Here is a 23,257-nt window from a genome sequence, read left to right on the forward strand (position 1 = left end):
CAAGACCAAGGGCCTCTCCTCCCATCCTCTGCTACATATGCAACTAGAGACACAGCTCTGGGGGCATACTGGTTAGTTCATATTAACACAATACTTTCATTTGTACTTGAGAATACCAAGCCCTAGAAAGATAGTTTTTACCTGTGTACTATCCATTCTTCTGCCATACCTGGTAGAATATGCCCAAGGAAGCAGGACCATCAGACTTGCTCTGTGGACTCCTTTCAGCGGTTATGGTCTCCACATTGGATTCATCCATTGAAACTGAGAAAGAGTTGTTCACGATGGATACCTGAGCAGACGGGGGTCTCATCTAGAAGGACTGAGCCTACTTGGGCAGAGAGGCAGGTTCACTTTGGGACAGTAGGACATTGTGACATCAGCAGTGACGGTCTGAGTTTCCTATGATGACCCACCCAGTCCAAGCTGTCACTTGCTCCAAGCCCAATCCTCTACCATGAGTGTGAAACAGCTAAAGTCAGCAGATCCGCAGGGACCCTGAGGTGACAGACTGGCTCTGGTGAATATTCCTATTTTCTATTTAGAAGGTGACCCACACAAAGTATTACTTTTTATTATGAATTGGATAATGATGCCTAATTCCCTGAGGTTTTCCCTTTGTCCTGATTAAGGATTCCTCTTCGAATGGTTCAGAATGTGGAGGAAAGAGTCCCAGGCAGTCATTCCTTCAGCTTCACTGGTAACGTTTACTGGGGCAGGGGACAGCAAAGGCTTTATTTCTAAGCCTACTCTTATAATTTTGGTTTGAATTGGGGCCTGTGGCCACCACGGATTCCACGTAAGGCATGACGTCTAATCCTTAAAAAGGCTTCTCCCTTAAACATGTATCATTTGGAGGCTGAAAGTACAGAGGCACAGGTGTGCTGAGCACATGTGAGGCCCGGAGTTCAATTTCCAGCGTGTTCACACACACATACACAAATGCTATAATTCTGCATCAGAAACCTCTACATGGTATTTTATTCATGCTAAAATATGGTGCACCAGTCAAAGCCAGTACACATTTGTGGATCTGCAAGCCTGAGTACATACAGTAAGCCCATTTTATGTAAACACAGGACTGAACTGCATCCACCGACATGAGTGAGAAGCAGACTCACACCTCAGAACTGCAGTTGCGTATATAGAGCTACTCTGCAGGCTTCATTTTAGATAAATGAACTCCCAGAAAGGCTAGCAACCGGGCCTTTCAGATTTCTTCTCTCTCTGCTAAACACAGATTCTAGAATTATAGACTTGGTTTTACATGTTTCAGAAAACAGAGTTGCACTGATTCTTATCAGTGAGTGTTTACCTTAACATGAAAACTTGAAGCTTTTGCAGCATCATTTTCTAAATTGGTCTACCTTGGAATGTCACCTATCTACAAACACTATGCCATTATAATTATGGGTGTAAAAAGAATGTATGTATGCGTGTATGTAACATTAGATTTTAACCAGATGTTTTCATCTTTTTTTTTAACTGAACCAAAATTACTGCTATAAAAAATGTAGTTTTTAAAATTATGTATTTGAGGGGCTAGAGAGAGCTCAGTAGGTAAGAGAACTTGCCGCTTAAACATGGGCACCTGAGTTCAGACGCCAGCACCCACATACCTGTTGGGCACACTAGTCTGTAACCTCAGTACTGTGGGAGTGAGGCTGCCTGTAGCTTCCCTATCCAGGTTCAGGAGGAGACCCGGAGTGATAGAACACTGTGTCTCATCTCCTCACCGGCCTCCACATGCGTGCAAACGGTATGTGCACACCTGCACACAGCATAGCCACGCACAAACACACATTTCTGTATTTGAAAAAACAAACTAAAGTATTTGAAACAACATGTTAATGAGTACCTTTCTGTTAATCAAATATTGTAACTTATGCTTTATCTTCAGGAACCTTCCATTTAAAAAAAGTAACCAGGACAATTTTCGCAAACATGTTTATCTCATACAATCTCATATAATAACAAGAGTTAATGCTCTCCTATCATGTTTGGTTCCGTAACCTGGAAATGTAGATGGGTACAACTGCTGTTGCACTTATCATAAGAGCATGTATAAAATATGCATCAGCTAAGGAACATTACTGTCCTACTACAAAAGTGAACAGTATGGACACTATTGCTATTATTGTAACTTTTTTGAGCTAGACTGTTACCATGTGTTGTTGGCTGAGCTGGAACTTGTCATGTAGACCAGGCTGGCCTACACTTACATCAGCCTAGCAAGTGCTAAATTCAAAGCATGTGCCACTACACTGGGTCCAATTGTTACTGTGTTCTGTTAGAGAAACATTCCACTACTGAGCTGTATACCCACATCTCTATGCAGTCTTAAGACCAAGAAAGAGCCATTAGATTATTTTCTTTTAATTTATACAAATGCTACTGTGGTGTGTGTGTGTGTGTGTGAGAGAGAGAGAGGGAGAGAGAGAGAGAGAGATCTGCTTCTTACCCAACACTGAAAACTCAAGGATAAGCTGGCTTAGTGGGTAAAACAATTGCTGAATACACATCAGGATTTGAGTTCAAATTCCCAGAAAGCATGACAAGCAGGGCACATAGTTCATGCGCCTGTGGTCCCAGTACTACAGGGAGACGGAAGGTAGACACTGAAGAATCCCCAGAAGTTCAAGGGTCAGCCAGTCTGGCATATCAGGTGGAAAAGCAACAGGGAACAGCTTTAAACAAAGTTGATGGCATGGGCTGACACCTGAGGTTGTCCTCTGACCTCCATACAAATGTTATGGCTCCAATGGCCCCATATAAAAACAAAACAAACAAAATTACCTCAAAGATGGATGTGATCAGGTCTTCCTCTGCCCTGGCCTTGGAGGCAGATGATTATCAGTTGATGTCCTAAATCTAATCTAGGGGCCATAAAATTGCAAAGGAGATGCCCCCATTGCAGAAATCCAGAGTAGGAGATAAACTGTAGTAACCGAGAGAACACATTATAAGCAGATTGTCTGACTCTAGTTCCTAGATTTACTACTTGCTGTGTGACATTAGGCATGTTACTTACCCACTCTGTATTTCAGTGCTCCCGACAAAATGGGTATAGCTGCAACCTGAAGTTTGCTTGAGTGTTAGAGGCTTAGACAGTACAATACATGGGGGGGGGGGGTGTCCTCACTCCTGTGACCTAGTGTGCCAGGGACAAAATAAGACCAAGCGAGGAAACTTGGCTCTGAAACAGGAGCTGCATTGAGTGGGGGTCATGACAAAGGGAGTAGAAAGATGAGGGAGAGACCTGCCTATGACTCCAGACAGGCTCATGTTAGGAAAGTTCTCGGAGACTTTGAGGAAGAGACTTCAGTCTGCATTGCAGACAGACACCTCAAGTGTAGAAGGAAAAGTACAGAGAAGATGGGATGGGGGGCATACTTGCCTGCAATCCCAGGCAGCACTGCTGGCTGTTAGCCTGGGCAACATAAAGAAACCCCATCTCAAAAGGGGATGGAGAAAGGAGGGTCCCAATGAGAGATGAACCCTTATTAAAGGGCAGAGGAAGAATGCGGGTTTACTCAGGTGATGAACTCGGCGAGCTTAGACTAAGGGAGATGGGCAGTTCTGATATTTAGCTTATATGATGAAAAAGCAGGGGAATGCTGGTTTAGGGATACAATTTTGGCTTTGTAGAGCTTTGGGGGGGTCTGTGGAATGAGCAGAATTTGTGCTTAGGGCATGCCACTGCAGAGCTTTAGATAAGATTTTGGACTCACTGGGATGTGGGCAGGGTCTAGGAAAAAAGAATATATGAAGAGATTCAGGGATGGTTCCGGTAAGCCCACCACTGAAAAGCCAGAGTCTAGCTAGCAAAGAAAAATGATAAGTGAAGGGGAGAAGACTATAAATAAATCAAGTCATGAAAAAATATGGGAATTCTAGGAGGACGTGTTCAAATTCAGGAGAGAAAGAGGTCAAGTGGAACTAAGAATCACCCCTTGGAGTTGGCACTTAGGAAAAAAAGAGCTTTAAGAAAACCTACAAGCTATTGTTGCAATAGTCTAATGAAGTGTAGCAAGAGACTGAGTCCTCTTCGTTAATATTTTAAGTTGCTAGGCTGAGTTCCTAGAGAATATCCACAAGTGTGATCTAGTTTCACCCTTGCTACTTGGTATTTTCTTAGGGCCTAGTGAGAAGATGCCACATCAGCACACACACACTCACATTGATAGTGTAAAGAATGAACGGGTGACAACAGGTCTGCAGTGCCAAAGATCAGCCTCTGCAGGGCTCTGGGAGCCCCCACCACGTGGCTAGTTCTAAGCAGTAGCAGGAAGCCCCGAGGAGGCGTGACAACACAGTTGTTTTAACAGAAACTTTAAGATTGTTAGCTTCTAGGGGTGATCTGGTGTTATTTGCCGGTGGTAAAGGGAGACCCACGTTTGGTGATGTAGATGCGGATGACATATATGAACCTGGGCAATCTTGGACAGCTTTTTCCAAGTGCCGTACCTTTGTTTTATTTCCTCTCTCTGCAGGGAGTACTGTATTTCCTTCTCCTTGCAGCACACACGCGTCTTCTGGCCCACAACTCAGCAGCCAGGCTAGGTCAAGCTTGGCCCGTCCACCAGGCATGACAGTGGCTCTAGGCGCAATAGTCTCCCGGATTCTTCCAAAAACTTACCCGGGAACTCTGACGTGGAGCTATTAGGAGCGCACGGAGGACAGGACGCGGCCGTGACGAGGGCGCCCTGAGTGGGGGCGCAGGCAGGGCCCCGGCGCTTCGTCCTCACTGTGCCCGCGGCCGCCCGCCGCGCGGGTCTCAGCGTGTGTCCGCAGCCCGGGCTGCCGGGTCGCCCGGCCGCTCGTGCCACGGATGCCGGCAGGCCAGGCCGCCCACCCCGGGGCCCGCGCCCTCCGCCTCCCGCGGCCCGGCCGCTCCGCGGGCCGCCGCACTGCGCATGAGCGGGAGCCCGGCGAGCCCGTGAGAGGCGCCGCCGCCGCCGCCGCCGTCCATTCGCTGCGGAGCCGGAGGAGGAGGGGAGAGGTCCGGAGGACACCAACATGGTGAGGCACCGCGGCGCCGTGCTGCCCGGCCCGGGCCCCCGGCCCCGCCGCACTCCGCTACCGCTGCTCAGCCAGCGCCCAGCTCGGCCCGTCCCTCCCCGGCGCCGCCGCTACGCGAGGGCCGGGCAGCGGAGCGCGGCGGGGCCTAGTCGCCGGAGCGGGGCCGGGCGCCGGGCGCGGAGGCGTTGGGGGACGGCCCGCGCCCCATTGTGCGGCCGGGCGGCGCCTGGGCAGCGGGCCTGGCGCTGCCTGGTCCCGGCCGGGCCCCTCGGTGCTGGCGGCCCTGGCGAGCCGGCGTCGGCCTTGCCGGTCCGTGCTGGCGCCAGGCGCCCGGGAGTTGGGGCGGCTCGGCTGAGGCTCGGTCCCTGCGAGGGGACTGGGAGGCTCCGGGCTGCGGACGGAAGTGCAGCCGGGGGACCCGAGACCTGCTGCCTTCCGAGCGCCTGCTCTATGTGCTTGGGGTGGGAGGAGTAATTGCTTTATTATAGCAGTTAGGGACCATTTGTGATTCTTAAGAAACAGTTTGTCAAGTTGCTCCTCTCCTGGTTTTTGTTTGGGTGAGAAAAAGTCACGGAAGCTGGAAGACGCTGTGGTGAGCTGAGTCCTTTGTCATTAAGTACCTGGCGCTGCTGGTCACTGCTTTTCAGTTTGGAAGTATAAAGTCACACCTTGTTGAAGTTCCCGGCTGGCTGCTGGGAGAAGAGTAAAAGTGATGAGGTCCCTCGCTCCGGAGAGCTGAAAGGCTTCTTTGGGGAGGGTGTATGCCCAGTCTTGAGCCGTGGGGGGTTGATTTTCGCTCAGTGACACTTATATGGCCCCAGCCTTGGTGTCATGTGTTGATTATGTGTTTAGGTCCCAAGAGAGTCAAGATTTCTCTTCTGTGCTTACGTTCGTAAAACTTTATATTTGTAAGGAAGTTCAGGTTAGCGTTCGGATTGAGAGTACAGTAAAAGTTCAGAGACCCAAGAGAGAGTCTACAGGTTCTCCTTTAATTATTTGAACAGGCCTTGGATATTACTCCTGAACCCCCAAGAGTTTCCACTCTCTTACTGGGGTGTTTTCAGCAGGCTGAAATAATAGAGTGCACGTCTCCGATGGACATTCATCACGAGTATGTATGCAGTTTCCCATCAGGTACCTGCCCTCGAACCCAGTGCCTGCCAGTGCTCATTGGGAATATAGGGTTCATGCTGTTTCAGTGAGAGCTCACTTTGGGTTAGGACTTGTAGCCTTCTGTTCCTTTGGTTAATATTAAATCAGCTCATTTTGGAGCTTAGCCATACATCATGCAATCGTACTAGTTGTGGTTCCTGTTTGTTAAGATGTCCTTAACTTAAGGCACTTTCTATGCCTTTACTCATTTTCTGTCACATGTACTGTCTTGGTATGATCTTGTTCGTTTAGAAAGTCAATATGGGTCCATAAGAATCTTATAGTAAAAATATTTCATTATAAATTTATAGTTGTTTTCCTAGACGTTATTAAATAATTTGGTGAGACTTGTTAGGAGTTTTGTTTTTGGTATGTGTACCACAACTAATTTCTACAACACAAATTATTTTTATGTTTTAGGAAAGACATAATAATAGATTATCTCACATATTTTTATAAGGGGGAGGGAAAAAAAGCCCCACAAGCTACCTACCTCTCACACTCACACAGAGACCAAAAATAGCCCAGGGCTGGGATCAAACCTAGGCAGGGTTTCATGCTTGATGGGCAAGTGTATTTTAAGAAGTATTCAAAACATCTGAGTTTTTTCCCTTATTTATTAGATGTCAGGACAGGGTTTGTTAACTTCTAGAGTTCTACCAAGTTTAATAATTTTATGATTCCAATGATTTTTTAAATGTGTAAGATATATGTAGATGCTGTAATTTATTAGATTTTTATAAATTACACAAGCCTTTAGACCTACAGTGTCTTAGATCACTTGATATGTTTCCTCCCCCTTTACAGAAGTAGACATTGAGGCTCCAGAAAATTTGGAGGTTCAGGTTTATAAGATAGTTCAAAAATGTAACTAAGCCGGGCGTGGTGGCGCACGCCTTTAATCCCAGCACTTGGGAGGCAGAGGCAGGCGGATTTCTGAGTTCGACGCCAGCCTGGTCTACAAAGTGAGCTCCAGGACAGCCAGAGCTATAAAGAGAAACCCTGTCTCGAAAAACCAAAAAAAAAAAAAAAAAAGTAACTATTTTCTCCCAGTCTATCCTTTCTTGGTATTTGTGGTACATATAAATAAGTCTTTAAAAATCACATGAACTTTAGAAGAATGGTTGAAAATTGAATTTAAGATTAAATTATAATAAAAAGGAAAATAACTAGTACAGTAACTATGTTAAGTAGCAAAATTAAAATTAATGGGTTGCTAATTACTGCCTTAATGAATTTAAAATGTGTAGACTTTGAAATGTATACTTATATTTTCTGCAAGTAGCAGGCCCTAAAATGCAATGTGTAAATCTGTCCTGGGTTGTCTTTTAGGATTTGTTGCATATCTTCCGTATATCCACAAGTAAAGTTAAAAGAAGGTCTGATTGCTTTTGCTATTCATTAGGTATCTGCCATGTATCTCACACTGTGAGATATATCTGTATGGATCAGACAGAAACCTGGAAAAGTCAGACAGAAATCTAGGAAAGTCAAAAAATAAACATTGTATATATTTCTTTCCCTACAGTTAGGTGATACATGTTATGGGGGCGAGACAGTATCAAGGGAAGGGGATGATCACAGGATCACTAGGGCAGGGTGGTGGAAGTGTGGATACAAAATAACAAAATCGTGTTGGCAGGACTGAGAGATAACACCTGAGCTAATCGGGAGTCGAAGACTAAGCCTTGCAGAAAGGATGGGAAGAGCTTTTGTGAGGCTGGTAGCCAGAGAGCAGTGTGCGGCATGAGTTGAAGAGGTCACTAGAGCAGAGACGGGAAGTAATAGGTTGTGCTTTGCCTGGCGAACATTGGAAAGATACCAGAGTTTTCTTCCAAGAGAGACAGGAAGCACTGCGTGCTAAACTCTGAGTTACCGGTCTGGCAGTTTTTCTTTGTCTCAGGTATCCTGTTACAATATGATAGTCATTTTAAGGCAGTCTTTTACTTACAAGACTCTCATTAAAGTTTGGGTATTTTTAATGTGGGCTATGTATACAGAGTTTTGAATTCTGTTTCACAATATAATGGTAACACACCATTTCCCTCTAGCTGTTCTAGGGGTAATTAAAAAACCATTTTCTTAAATTGTTGGATGTTTTGGTGATTTGGTACATCAGTGAGTGTGTGCAGAAAACTAGGCTTTTAAGGAGAGAAGAAATTGAGATTGTGAGAACATAGTGCCTGCTAGTCTGACAGCTGATAACGATGTATCCTACTCCCACTGTGGAGTAGGCAGCATCACCACCTCCTGTCAGCAGAGCTGCAAATGTCTTGGTGGTTCTTAGCGATCTGAGCAAGAAGATCTGGGATGGGAATGAACAGAGACTACACACAGGGTCCTTAACTCCATACTTGATTCCTCCTCTAGTTCTCACTCCCCCCCCCCCCCCGTTTTACAAAAAGCAAGCAATATTTCACTACTGATATGGAATCTCTGGCTAGTCTGACTCTAGTTTCTTACATTGAATACAACCTAGTTGCTTCTATTTTAAATCAAATGATCTGATATAAATATTAAATATGTAATTGAAAATTAAAACTTTTGGTATATGGTGAAAAACATTGTAAATAAACTGAGTGTGGGTTGTTTTTTCTTTTTAAGTTGCAAAAGAGCAGGACTCACTCGAGTCTAGTGTCTTTTTATTTGGGTCTTTTAGGTTGGGGCATATATAAAGACAAATCAAGGGAAGCCCTTTTCACACACAGCTTTTGAGGTGCTAAGGCTTGTGCATGGTAAACAAGTATTCTGCCATTGCCTACAGCCCCAGCCCCAGCCCCAGCCCCAGCCCCAGCCCCAGCCTCAGGAAAGTCTCTCTTTAAAGGACATTTCAGTGCTGGGCATGATGATGCATACTTGTAATGGCAGCATGCAGGGAGGTGAGACAGGAGGATCACAAGTGGGAGTTCAAGGCTAGCCTGGCAACATAATGAGTTCGGAGACAGCCAGGGCTATATAGTAAGACCCTACCCTCAAAGCAAGCAAACAAATGAACAACAACAAATCAAAACATAAATAAATAGCACTCACTATGTAGTGTTCGGGCCAAGGTGGTGTCGGCCATGACAGTTGATGAAGAGAAACAGTACCAAGTGGGATTCAGTTGCTGTGTGGACAGAAACAAGTCCCTGAGTGGCTACGTGATTGCTTTGACACACTACTTAAGGTTCATACTCCTCAGCCAAGAGCAAGCACCCCAAAGCCATTTTCAATACATTTGTAAAATGTTTTAAAATTGTGGGTCTGCATTGTAAAAATTTAAGAGATTTACTTTTGAACAGTAATTTTCTAAAAAAAAAAAAAAAAAAAAGTATTGAGTTACACTTTGAATCCCTCACCATTGAGCACAGTGATCAGTTGAAGTATATACTAATTACCTCCTTGTTCGGTTGCTGCATTTTAATTTTTATTTACCACTTATGGGACTGAGTGTTGGTAGAGTGCTTTATAAAGCCTTGGGTTTCATTCCCATGACCCTATAGGCTGATGGTACATGCCTGTAATCCCAGCATACTAGAGGCCTAGACAAGAGGGTCAGAAGTTCAAGGGCATCCCTAGCTTTGTGTGGGACACATGAGCAGTCCCCGCCTTACATTTAGAGTGTTTACTGCATTATAAGTATTGTCTAAGATTTGAGTAGATAAGGAATCTTAAAATTAGATTCTACTTTTTAAGGATCTTTATGAAACAAATACTATTGAATTTAACTGTAGTATTAACTGTTGAATGCTAGCCATTGTAGTTATCTATAAAAATTTAAAAATAGTCAGTTCTTTGGGCTCCCTTTTCTGTCTTTTTCCCCTCTTTTTTTCATAGAAAAATATTTATAGAAAGAGAAAAAAATTTTCTAATATTTTTATTTTTGAGATGAGATTGCCAAGGCTAGTTTCCAACTCTTGGGTTCAAATGATCTTTCTATATCAGCTTCCCAAGTGGCCGGAGCAAAATACATCATTACACCCAGCCTGGAGAGGAAAGTTAGCTATTGTGGTTGGTTGCTAGATGGCCAAGCAGTTAAGTTAGGGAAGCTCAATTGAAAAGTTATCAGCAAAAGTAAAATTGATGGAACTTGTTTCTGTCCTTTTACCATATGTAACTGGAAGTTAGTAAAAATAATTTTTGAATAGTCAAACATGTTTTGTTAGGAAATCAAGATGTTATTTCATTTTCAACAGCAGTCATCTTTTGAGTAATCTAACAATTTTAAGGAGTAATGGGGAGAAAATTAAATGTTAAAACCTGTGAGGGTCAGGTGTGATTGAGCAAGCGGCTGACTTTGATAGTGGGGGTGATAAGACAGGGTTGTGTGGACTCAAGATGACTCAAGTCTGCAAGGTGAGGTCTCGGCCAGCCTGCCCTACCTACAGTGTGAGCACAATCCTGTCTCAAAAAAACCTCGAGGAACACTCTCTGGAGCCATTTCGAATCCTACAGATGAACTTTCTGACTATATCATTGTACATAACGCTCTGCTCAGTAGCAGGACACTGCATACCTCTTAATGACTTAAACTAGTATTCCTGGTGCAGGAAAGTAAAAATGAGTGGTGACCTACACAGGCCTAGTAGGAAGTAAGTATTCTATACTGCAGATTATACTGTAATAGAATATTCTGTGTCCAGGCTCATTTAGCTTAGTGTTGGAAAGTGTACCCAGTTCCTTAAGTTTTCTTGCCATAACCTGTCCGTCTGTATTTTGTGTCATTGGAATAGGAAACACTGACTTCTAGTGGCTGTAAGCCTTTCTGCCTCTTTATTCAAAGCTATAGAGTACCATCTGTTTAAAAATAGACTGTCATGGAGCCATAAATACACTTTTCATCTTGTTTTATTATTTGTCTTAAAAATAACCCTATCCATTTACCAGCAGAGTCCTAAATAGATGCCGTAAGTTCCTGTATTAGCCTGGGGACTGGTCTGGGAGTCTGTAGTTAGAGTGGGGACTGGTCTGGGAGTCTGTAGTTAGAGTGGTGATATTTACACGTTGAGAAGGGAATGTCTGTGGATGGAGAGAGTGCTTCCCTCCACTCCCCGCACTTTCTGTTGAATCAGCGTTTGCACTGCTGTAACCTGTGTTCACATGAGGATGTGTGTGGAATGAGTAGAAGAACTGTATTCTTTGAAGCTAGGCACCACACTGTCAGTACCAGTTCTGCTCCTTTTGGTGAGTGTAGATGCTACTCTGAGACAGTGATTTCCTGTTCTTTAAGATGGGCCCGGTGAGACCAGTTTTCATAGTCCTTATATGTAAATGAAGATGATCCATCGCCTCTAAACCCAGCCTGGGCAGCTGAGACAGGACTGTCTCTTAGGTTTCAAGCTAGCCTGTGGCCACAGAGGGAGATCTTAGATCTCCCCATTGTCTCCCGACCTCCCAAAAAGAGAAGAGAAGAGAACGTGGCTAGCATAAAGTTTGAAACAGTAGTAACTCAAACACACACAAGCTGTTAGGTTAGTTAAGGTTAAAGGTTAAATTAATTCAAGTTAAGTGCCTAGAACTGTAGTACTTGGTTTACTGAAGCAGGGATTAGCTTTCTCCAACCAGATCCTACTGCAATTAGGACGTACAGGGTGGGATGGAAACCTTGCTGTAGCTGGGTGTCAGCAGACTGCTTTAGTGCACCTCTGCAGGGAAAGGAAAGAGGGACAGTTTACTCTCACCTTAGTCTCACCTCCCTGGAGGAGAACTTTGTCCCCAGGTGAAGGTCAGCCCGTGCAATTAACTTTCCTGCACTTTTGGCCCGAGATCTATGGAAAGGCCATGTGTAGTTGAGTGCTTTGAGAATGAGTAACCCTGAACTGTTTACAGCAGACTTGGTCTTACATAAGGAAAAGTAGCTCACTAGACCAAAGCTAGCATTTAAAAATCTCATGGGAACCTAGAAATGTTAAGCACATGCTAAGCACATAGGAATGGCCACACAGAACTTTTAAAAAGTGTATTGCACTTATTTACTTATGTATGGGGCACATATTGCCACAGTGCACAATTGGCCGTAGGGCAACTTGTGGGAGCTGTCTTCAGGCTTGGTGGGGAGTGCCTTTACAGGCAGAGACAGCCCACTGGTGCCTATGAACCTTTAATGATAGTGTTGCATGCTCGAAAAAGTGATTTGTTTATTTGTTTATTTATTTTTTTGAGTCAAGAATCTCACTAAGTAGCCATGATAGCCTGGGACTTCCTATGTAGACTAGCCTGACCTTGAACTCACATACAACTGCCTTTTGTACCACTACACTTGGGCTCATTAAGGTATTCTGATATTTTGAAACACTGACTCTTGTAAACAGGAGATCAACTAGAATTGCATTTTAAAAAATTAATTCCAGACCGGGAGAGGTGACTCTCTAGAGGACCCAGGTTAGGTATTCACATAGCAGTTCACAGTCATCTGTGACTCCCCTTCTAGAGGATCTGATGGCCGCAGCCAACCTCTGCAGGCACTTGGTGTGCTTGCAGGCAAAACCCTGGTACTCACTTTTAAAAACAAGAAACGGTGGGCCTGAGTATCCTAATGGAGTTGAGATGGAAGCTGAACTTAGGGATAAGAAGATGAACATTTTGGGAAATAAATGAATGAATCTTTTTTCTTCTTTTACAAATACCATGTCCTCATTAAAGTCACTTCTGTTTTGAAAATTCGAGGTGTTAGTTGGCCTGGAAGCCTTTTTCCATGGGTACCTGGTTTTTCTTGGGGAAACATAATAGGAGCACTTTCTCGGATTAACTCTCACTACTTCTTCCTGTAGGTAATCCTGGACTTGTGGTAATCTAGTCACTGGCTTCTGGGAATTCATTGGTAAAATATGCTTGAAAATTTGCTTGGCTAGATCCGAAATACTTTATTTGATTTTTTTTTTTTTTATTCAGATAAAGCACTCATTTTGATGCTTGGGATTAAATTTGCAGTGCATACTTTACTGCTAAGCCACACTCTTTTATAAGAAAAGATTTTTTCTTAATATGATTCTTAAATCTATTGAGTTAAAAAAGGAGGGAAGGGGACACACAGGTTTAAGCGCCAGTGGCACGTGTTCACAGTCTAGGTGGGTTTTTGTTTTGTTTTGTTTTGTTTTTTTGGTAAAGCAAACAGGTGAGTTTTACTGTTCAGATTATGGAACAATTTCAGTTTTTTCTCCTCCACACCCCACCCCTTTCATTCCTCCTTTTTGGTCTAGAATAAAAACAAGACTTACTCAGCCTGAGTATTACGTGCCCTTGCATTCATACCACTGCTGACTCTTCTTGGACACTTGGTAATGTCTAAGTGGCCTTAACCCCGGGCGATTGATGGTTGTGCTGCTACATTGTATCTACCAGCCACTCTGTTCTAGCAAAGGAAGTCTCATCTCCACCACTGGCTGCTGAATCATTGAGGCTGGCTCACGGAAGAAGGTGTCCACTAGGTTTCTAAGAGCAATAGAAAAAAATCTGTTGCCAGGTGTGGTGGCACATGCCTTTAATCCGAGCACTCAGGAGGCAGAGGAGCTCTGTGAGTTTGAGGCCAGCCTGGCATATAGAGCTAGTTCTAGAACAGCCAGAGATAGACAGAGAAACCTGCCTTGAAAGACCAAGTTTAAGAAAAAGAAAAATCAATTTTTCTTCCTCTTCAGTTTTTTCCCCAAATCCTCTTGTCTCCTGCTTCCAAGAATTCTGTTTAATCTAGTAACCCTTTTCTTCTTCTTAGGTTGGCAAACTTGATACCACCTGTGTGGCCTGGGGAAGGAGCTGGGAATGTTGTAAATGGCCTGAGCAGGGGCAGGTGTAATTTAGCTGGGAGAGCCGGCAGCCTGTGGAAGCAGGGCACCCTCCTGGAGGGAGATGACGGCTAAACTGCACTAGGAGCAGAGCTGGAAGGAATGCTGTCAGCTGTTACAGGAAGCGCAGGCTGCTTATCAGACACTGCAGAACAGGCAGACACTGGACCGCTCCTGACCCTCCAACCTGCTCCCCTATCAGTTGTGTGCCAGGTGCTGCTCATTTGTTTTTAGGAGGTTTCACATGAGTAGCTCTTTTTTAAGAATATTTTTATTTCCCCAAAGAACAAAATTTTATACTTGAACCAGACAAAATCGTTAATTGTATTTAAAACTCAGATGTATAGCATGAAAGGAAATAGTTTGTGTAATGTTGATACTTAGGTGGATAAGGCAGTCTTCTATCGTTTCCCTCACCATTTTCTAATACCTAGCTTTCTGTTAGGAAGCCATCAGTACAGTGGACAGTTCTTGGCTTGTAGAAGCCATTTACATTGTGCCTTTTAACCTTTAAGTCCTGTCTTGAGCAGTGAGCAGTACTGGCCTAGTACAGGGAGGCTGAAGTCCCAGAGAAGCCAGGTGGTCTTGCTGCCTCCAGCTTTAGAGAATGGAGGGAAAGCTACCTAAGATTCTATCAGGGTTAATTCACAAGTACTTGCCACGTTCACTTTTTACATTGTTCAGAGACCCAGTGACACCCAGTTACTTTAAAAGGGTGTAAACGTGTCAGATTCCCAAGCAGAAAATAGGCTGTGCTTCAGAAAATTTCTAGGTTGAAATAAAAATGGATTTCTTGTTTACTTTCAGTTAATTAACTTTCAGGAATTTAAATTATTTCCTTTTTGGTTTAATTCATTGGGGTTGCCATTGAATAATGCATTTAAAGGATACGAATATCTTAGGTCTCTGTAGCAGCGGTTCTCAACCTTCCTAATGCTGGGAGCCTTGTTGTGATAACCCCTAACCATTAAGATATTTCTGTTGCTACTTCATAACTGTAATTTTGCTACTGTATGAGTTGAAATGTAAATGGTTTTGAAGATAGTTTACCCAAGTAGTTGTGACCTGTGGGTTGAGAATCACTGGACTATAACTGAGGTGGTATGCAGAGCTGGCGGGTTCATCAGAGTACAGGAAGCTAGTCTGTTACAGTTTTTGTTTCATTGAAGCATAGATGAGACTCAAGGGCATAAATGTATTTTATGTTGTGAGAAAGTTTGTTTCTGTCATTGAGTGTGCAGCCTTCTTTTCCCTCTGTGATAGTGGTGCAGCTTCTATCTTCGAGAGTCTCTCAGAGATACTCAGAATGTCCATCAGGCAGGAAGAGTCATAGAAAAATCAGGAGAATTTGCATTCCTGAGGCTACTTATGATTTCTCATTTCTTCTATGAAAGCTGGCTGATTTTTATGAACAAGTTACTTAGCCTTCTGGGTCTGTTCTCTCTTATGTTCAGTCATGAAGTTTGTGATCTGTCACTTTGGGTCAGATCAGAAGCTCAGCGGTTCTTAGTGGCATTGCTTAAACTGCAGAATACTGTATCTTTAATGTGTTTGATCCTCCACTTAATTGCAGTATTAGAAGAGCCCAAGTATTTTTGCTGAGAAGACAGAATTGGGAACTAACAGGAGGAAGAATACAATGGGCCTTGCACAGGAGACTGGCTTGGGAGGGAGGGCGGGTGGGCAGGGGCCTTGACAGCAGGAGAGTAAGTAGAGAGCCTGCTGACTGTCTTATTTTGCTTTGGGTTTCAGTCAGAGAAGTGGATCCTTGTCAGCATAGGGCAAGGGAAAGGGGGAAGAAGGGGAACACAGAGCCTCTTGGGCACAAGCATAGTGAAAGGGAAGAGAGTCTTAGTGAGAGACAGGGGTCTTAGGGACCAGTGAAGTGGCTCAGCTGGTAAAGAAAGGCACCTGCTAGCCCCCAAGTCTGATGGCCTGAGCTCTGTCCTGTGTCAGAAGGGAGAACTGTCCTTTAATCTTCACATTAGCATCTTGACATGCATGTGCCCTTAAGTGCACATTTGTGTGAGTGTACACACACACACACACAGACACAGACAGACACACAGAAACACAGAGAGGGGAGAGGAAGAGGAAGGGAGGAAGAAGAACACACACTAAATATATAATTAAAAGAACCTTTCTAAAGGTTGGATATAAGTAGGCTAGATGCTTCTTATTTGAGGGAAATGTGAGGGAATTCTATTAAGAGTTACATGTTTTGTAAATACCAACTAGGAGAAATGTAGGATGTTCATATTCCATTACATTCTTGTTTGCTGGACAGCACAAACCAGGCAGGTAGTGCTGCACTGGGCATTAGGACTGCAGCCATTGCCTGCTTAGTTTCCCTTCCCATGGTGCTTTGGCTCCGTCTGGATGTCTTCTGTGATGGAAGGAGGCTGAGCCCTCTTGTTCTGTCTCCATGCTTCTTAGCTTTCCAGAATTCTACCAAACTTTGTCTTTCCGATATTTTTAAATTGTTTTGCTGATGATAGATCACAAATAAGTCTTAGTAAAAATGTTTCCATGTTTTGTGGGGAAAAAACCCTTACTAATGACTACAGTTAGCTACATTGAAATGTGTAGTGATGCTGTATAGTTTCAGTTTGTTTTCTGGTTCTCCTAGAACAAGTTGAAATCATCGCAGAAGGATAAAGTTCGTCAGTTTATGATCTTCACACAATCTAGTGAGAAAACTGCAGTAAGTTGTCTTTCTCAAAATGACTGGAAGTTAGATGTTGCAACAGATAATTTTTTTCAAAATCCAGAACTTTATATACGGGAGAGTGTAAAAGGATCGTTGGACAGGAAGAAGTTAGAGCAACTGTACACTAGATACAAAGGTGAGTATTTGATTCGGTGTTAAAAGTCATGCCTTGTTCTGAGAAGTTGTCTTCCCAGATGGGGGAGTTCAGTGTGCTCCTGAGAACTACAGCAGATCCTGGAACTAACAAGATCTTCCAAGAGAACTCATTCTCCTTTCTACTTAACCTCTTCTTGGCCTCTCCCCCATTCTACAGTTTGAGAAGGGAAGATTGGAGGCCATTTTTCCTAACCTGGTGTTTGTAAAACTTGCTGAGCCAGGTTTAAGAAAGTCTGTATAATAACGTTTGGTAAAGTAATGTTCTTTTAAAAAGCCGAACAACTGAGATGAGTGGCATAAGCCTTCATCTCAGAGGTGAAGGCCGTCAGATTGAAGAGTTCAAGGTTAGCTTAAATTGTAAGACTATCTTGGAAAAGGGAAAAAGCAGAAGAAGAAAAAAAGGATAACAGTTTATCTGTTCCTTATTCTCCTCAGGATAATGTATACGTAATAGTCCAGTATGGATACATACATGTCTTTTATGTTCTTACGCAGATATATAGAGTTATTTTCAAAATTTCCCCTAAATGGGATTATAGTATATCCATAATTCATGCTCCAAAGTGTTGCTACATACCCAGCCTGATTTACACTATTGTCACCACCAGATATTTTACATCTTTTTAAAATTATTTATTTATATTCCATCTGTTGCCCCGTCCTGGTTCCCCTTCCCACAGTTCTTCATCTTATCCTACCTCCTCCTTGCCTCTGAGAGGGTACCTCCTCCCAACTCCCCACCTCATGACCAATCCCCCTCCTTAGGCACATCTTCTCCCACTGATGCCAGACCAGGCAGTCCCCTGCTATATATGTGCCAGGGGCCTCAGACCAGCCTGCAGATGCTGCCTAGTTGGTAGCTCAGTTTCTAGGAGCTCCCTGGGGTTCGGGTCAGTTGAGACTGTTCGTCTTTTTATGGGGTTACCCTCCTCTTCATCTCCTTCAATCCTTCCCCTAATTCCTTCATAGGGGTCCCCAACTTCAGTTTAATCCATATATTTTACTTTTTTTAAAAAAGCAAATCATATTTGGTAGCAATATAGATGAGCCTCTTTCTTCATATCTGTCTATTTTTTTAAAAAATAGTTTTCCTTTTATAAACATCAGATACTTAAACTGTTGAGATTAAAGGTTGAATTGTATATTTCATTTTATTAAAACTTAAGCAATTGTGGTAAAATGAATTTTGTTTTAAGTAAAAAGAATTTCTAATTTAACATTGCTTAATTTTGAATACTTAATAAAATAAGGGTGCCTTGACTTAAAAGTCTCTTGTCCCTGTATAAGGATGTCTGATTTTATTTTGTGTGTGTGACATTTTCACATAGATAAGTGTGTGTGTGTTCTTTGTTTGTTTTGTTTTGTTTTGTATACAGTTCTTACTATGTAGCTCTATCTATTCACTGTGTAGACCATGCTGATCTTGAACTCACAGAAATCTGCCTGCCTCTGCCTCCTGTACTGGTACTAAAGGGGTGTGGTACCAAGCCTGTGGCTGCATTAGTGAGATTTTTAAAAATTAACTATCCAACTACTTTTACACTTTCCTGTACACTTTAACAGTACTACTTAGGGGTGCACTGACATAGGCTGTTATGTGGGGAAACATCTGTGAAAATAATACAACTTCATGTCTCTGGTATATTGTGATTTGTTTTAAAATAGAAATTAAAACAGTATCTTTTGTTATGAGTGTAACAAAGGATGGCACTAATTTTATTCTGTATTGGTGTTTTTAAAGACCCTCAGGATGAAAATAAAATTGGAATAGATGGTATACAGCAGTTCTGTGATGATCTGGCCCTCGATCCAGCCAGCATCAGTGTGTTGATCATTGCATGGAAGTTCAGGGCGGCCACACAGTGCGAGTTCTCCAAACAGGAGTTCATGGATGGCATGACAGAGTTAGGGTGAGTATGTGACTTTCCGAGGAGACGAGGCGCTCTCTAGGAGATGATGGAGCTTTGTCTTCAGTTTTGTCTTCTGCTTTAAATGGAAATTTAAGTTTTTACTAGCCTACAAACAGTACTGAGTCTGTATGTTGTCTCCCTGGTATTTTCTGGGTTTGCCAAATGCCTGTATAATTTTGTAGCCTTCTCTAACTACATTGTTCTAGTCGTTTCTTCCTACAAGTCACTAGTATTAAAATTATCTGACATTAGTATTTAACATAACAAAGTAAAATGAACACTTATTTTCTATTTTGAGGCTGTGTATTCTGAAGTGATAAAAATGTAGATTTTAATAACTAGAGGTTCTATAGAAATATTAAGTGCTTTTGGCTCTGCTTACTGCCTCGATGGCTGGTTAGTGAACAGGTTTGCATAAGTAGATTGAAAAGTGAGGAAAAGGTTTGCTGGCAATTGCTAGTTGACTCTCAGGACTGCAGAAGTAATCTGAAATCTGGGCATGGTGGAATCCCAGCCCTTGGAAGGCAGATGCACGAGGGTCAGGAGTTAAGGTCATCCCCAGCTACACAGGAGCTCAAGGCCAGCTAGGCCTGCAGTGTGAGAGCCTATCCAAACTAACGAAACCAAAAGCTAACCTTGACCGAGCTGGGATTCATTCCCAGAACTCTTTTGCCTGTCTGTTTATAACCATTCTGTGAGGGAAATAGTTTACTGACCAATAAGAGCTGAGAAAACCAGGTGATATTCTAGTCGGGACTAAAAGCAGAATTCTGCTTACTGAGTCAGAGGGGCTTTGGAAAGCTGGACACAGTCAGGACACAACCTCTTCAGTAATTTGACCATAGAAAATTTAAAGAAGTGCTATACCATGTGTAACCTGAATGTGTGAAGAGGTGGCAGTAGTGTTGCCACCCCTGGGGCTTCATGAAATGAGCCAACCAGTCAGGTCAGAATTCAGTCCCTGGGAAGAAGCAGGGCAGCAGGAGCAGGGTGCCTGCTCAGAAGCTGCTACTGTGGTGGATAAAACTGGTTAGAGGGCAGGGGTAGGGGGATGGGGCATGGGGGCTATTGTAGGAGTTATCAGCACTGGGAGATAGCACTGGGACCTTTCGGACACTAACACCATTTCCCTCTACTGACAGCAACCTAGGTAAAATTCTCCTTTCTCCCCTGGCCTTTTAGCCCTGTAGACCCTGTTGTCAGTAGACCCTGACACTGAGGGAGCTGGCAAGAGAAATGATGTCCAGAGGTTTGTGACTGGCAACTACAAAGCAGGGCAGAGCAGGGTGGGCTTACATGAAAGACAATAAGTTAGTAATGTGCCCCACCCTGTCTTCCAGCCCAGCCAGCTTGTCCTATGCCTGCTGGGCTTTGCCATCAGAGACACATCTCACTAGAACTATGGAAAAGCAATGTCTCTGCTTATGGAAAACATAATAACAGTGCATCCTATGAAATGTTACAGAGAATATAGAAGGAAGATAGAAAGCAGAAATGTTTAGAGGATAGACTGAGTTGATTTGTTTGTGGAATCTTTAAGATATAGGACACTTCTGTCCTAAGTCCATTGCTAGGAGGAAAGTAATTTGGTACATGTTGAAAGCTTTGTAAACATAGGGAAAAACCCTAATTCTGCATTAAATAATTTAATTGAAGGTACTACAGGTCTTAGCTAGTATTTATTAAAAGCAAGTTTTCAAGAAGAACACATCCTTAGCAAGAGGCCTAGTTTGGAAGCTATTCCTTGGTCTACCTGCAGTGCTGGCTGTCCCTACCGCAGTGAAAGAGGCGGATATGGAGCTGAGTTTGTACATTCTTGTCTATTCGTGGACACAGAAGTGGAGTCTGCAAGTCAGCGTGTCGAGAGTTTGGTGAATTAATATATTTAAAAAGCATAGCCAATTTCTTTTAGAAGCAGTAACTGTAGCATTCCATCATTGTGGACTTTGTCATCTTTTTGTGCCAACTCTAGACAAGAGTTCCCCTTCACCCATGGCTTTGTGAAGCTTTAGTGACTCATAGTTGACTGTGTTCACAAATTATTGGTTGAAAGTTTCCAAGAAAAAAATCCCTAAGTTTTAAGTTGGGCATCATTCTGAGTAGAGATGTAAGATTTTAAACTGTCCTGCTGTCCTGCCTGAAGAATAAGCTGTCTCTTTGTCCGGCATGGCCCCACTGTACTCTTCCTGCTTGTTAGTCATTTAGTGGTTTTCTTAGTTACCACAGTGGGTTAGCATCAACCTTGGTCTCGTGACCAGTACTTGTGTTCAGGTGACCCGGAAGTATAAGGGTAGTGATGCTGGCAGTGAAGGCGTGCCAGAGCGCATTGCCGTTTCAGTAGAGAGAGAACACGTGCATAGCCTTCCCATTACTGCATAGCTATTTTAATATTAGTTCCGATTAATCTCTTGCTCTGTCTTTTCTGTAAGCTGCACTTTGTATCCCAGCTATATATGTGTAGGAAGAAGCCGTGTGTGTGGGGGTGGGCATGGTGCGCTCCAAAAGTTCAGGGTCAGTGAGGGACTTACGTAAACAGAGGAAGTCCCACCTATCTGATACTTTAAACATAAGTTTTAGGAAACAAATGCAAGCCCTCATAGGAATAATTAAGTTAAGTTTTTAATTTATAGCGAAAAGTTAACCATTTATAAACTTAATTTTATAATGTAGATGTGACAGCATAGAAAAACTAAAGGCCCAAATACCCAAGATGGAACAAGAATTGAAAGAACCAGGACGATTTAAGGATTTTTACCAGTTTACTTTTAATTTTGCAAAGAATCCAGGACAAAAAGGATTAGGTAAGAATATTTTAAAATTATATTTGGTATTTTACATATATTTAAATACATTGATAGTATCATTTTTGCAATAGAAAATCTTGTGGTCTGAACATAATGTTATGAAAATACCAGCTTTGGAAAACAAGGAGCACTGAGTAGTTAGGGAACTGTGGGCATGGTGCAGTAGAGGGTCGCTTGGATGTCTTACAGGAACCACTGAATTGTTAAAACACAAAAGCTCTAGCTACACAACAGAAGTGGCCCTTAGGATTTCACTGGCATTTGTTTATAGGCTCTTTCTGTCCAAAGAGGCTCAAGAAAGTTTTAGGGCCTTAGGATCTACAAAGATACGTTGCAAGGTCACTGTGTCACAGATACAGGGCACAAAGTCTTCATTTCTGGTTCTTTTCTTTTCACATTTGCAATCTGTAAGAAAGGGTGAAAAGAAAATGACCGTGACTAATATTCTTACTGGAAAAGCAGTGAACAGTGCAGAGCATCTTTGCCCTGTGGTATCACCTCTTCTTAGGAAAAGTTGACATCAACCAGTTTGTACAAAGTACAGTGTGCATTTGTTTGTTTGGGGCTGTGAAAGTAAAAGGTGAAATGGAATTTACAAAGTTCCTAAAAAGCTCAGACAACAGTAGACAATACAGAGTAGTTAAGAGAGGGTTCTAAAGAAGAAGAGGAGTAACTAAAGCCAGAGAGATTGGAAGGTGCTTTCTAGGCTTTGGAGAGAGCAGTGGAAGGCTTGTTACATGGCTGGATAAAGAAAGGCAGTGATAATGAAGGGCTGGGGGCTCCCACACTTAAAGATAAGTTGAGGCTATGCAAGAGTGGAGGCATTGATTTGATTTTAGAGAGACAGGAAGTTGGTAAGATACAGAACAGCTAAATTAATAATCATAGGCTTCTTTAGAAAATGGGACAAAAATGTTTTGAGTTGGATGGAGTATGTGAGAAATGGGACCACGGGGAGTTTTTCCATGACAGTGATCCTGTTGAATGTGAGCTTTTAATGTACCTGATGATAGTGGGCATCTTCTGGGTATATGCCCAGGAGTGGTATACCTGAGTCCTCCGGTAGTACTACGTACAATTTTCTAAAGAACCACCAAACTGATTTCCAAAGTGGTTGTACCAGCTTGCAATCCCACCAGCAATGGAGGAGTGTTCCTCTTTCTCCACATTCTCCCCAGCATCTGCTGTCACCTGAGTTTTTGATTTTAGCCATTCTGACTTTGTAAGGTGGAATCTCAGGGTTGTTTTGATTTGCATTTCCCTGATGACTAAGGATGTTGAACATTTCTTTAGGTACTTCTCAGCCATTTGGTATTCCTCAGTTGAGAATTCTTTGTTTAGCTCTGTACCCCATTTTTTAACAGGGTTATTTGATTCTCTGGAGTCCAGCTTCTTGAGTATATATATATATATATATATATATATATATATATATATTGTATATTGGCCCTCTATCAAATGTAGGGTTGATAAAGATCTTTTCTCAGTCTGTTGGTTGCCGTTTTGTCCTGTTTGACAGTGTCCTTTGCCTTACAGAATTTTTGCAATTTTATGAGGTTCCATTTGTCAATTTTTGATCTTAGAGCATAAGCTATTGGTATTCTGTTCAGGCAATTTTCCCCTGTGCCCATGTCCTCGAGGCTCTTCCCCACTTTCTCCTCTATTTGTTTCAGTGTATCTGGTTTTATGTGGAGATCCTTGATCCACTTGGACTTGAGCTTTGTACAAGGAGATAAGACTGGGTAG

General features: G+C 42.8%; 1 protein-coding gene across 6 annotated transcripts in view; it reads left to right on the forward strand.

Annotated features, from left to right (window-relative positions):
* The first annotated feature begins 455 nt into the window (after window positions 1-455).
* The window catches only part of Dcun1d1 (defective in cullin neddylation 1 domain containing 1), a 46,439-nt gene continuing 23,637 nt past the window's right edge, over window positions 456-23,257 (forward strand). The window contains exons 1-5 of one of the 6 annotated variants that reach the window (XM_085835956.1): window positions 5,344-5,614; window positions 6,027-6,133; window positions 16,561-16,777; window positions 18,539-18,707; window positions 21,378-21,508. In XM_085835956.1, the coding sequence (XP_085692082.1) occupies window positions 16,603-16,777; window positions 18,539-18,707; window positions 21,378-21,508 (475 nt within the window). In that variant the 5' untranslated portion in view covers window positions 5,344-5,614; window positions 6,027-6,133; window positions 16,561-16,602. The other 5 variants (XM_021158777.3, XM_021158775.3, XM_021158778.3 and 2 more) reach the window with 5 other exon arrangements.

The sequence above is a fragment of the Mus caroli genome, unplaced genomic scaffold (genome assembly GCF_978045245.1).
Source record: "Mus caroli unplaced genomic scaffold, Mus_caroli_1 scaffold_3, whole genome shotgun sequence".
In the NCBI taxonomy this organism is placed as follows: Eukaryota; Metazoa; Chordata; class Mammalia; order Rodentia; family Muridae; genus Mus; species Mus caroli.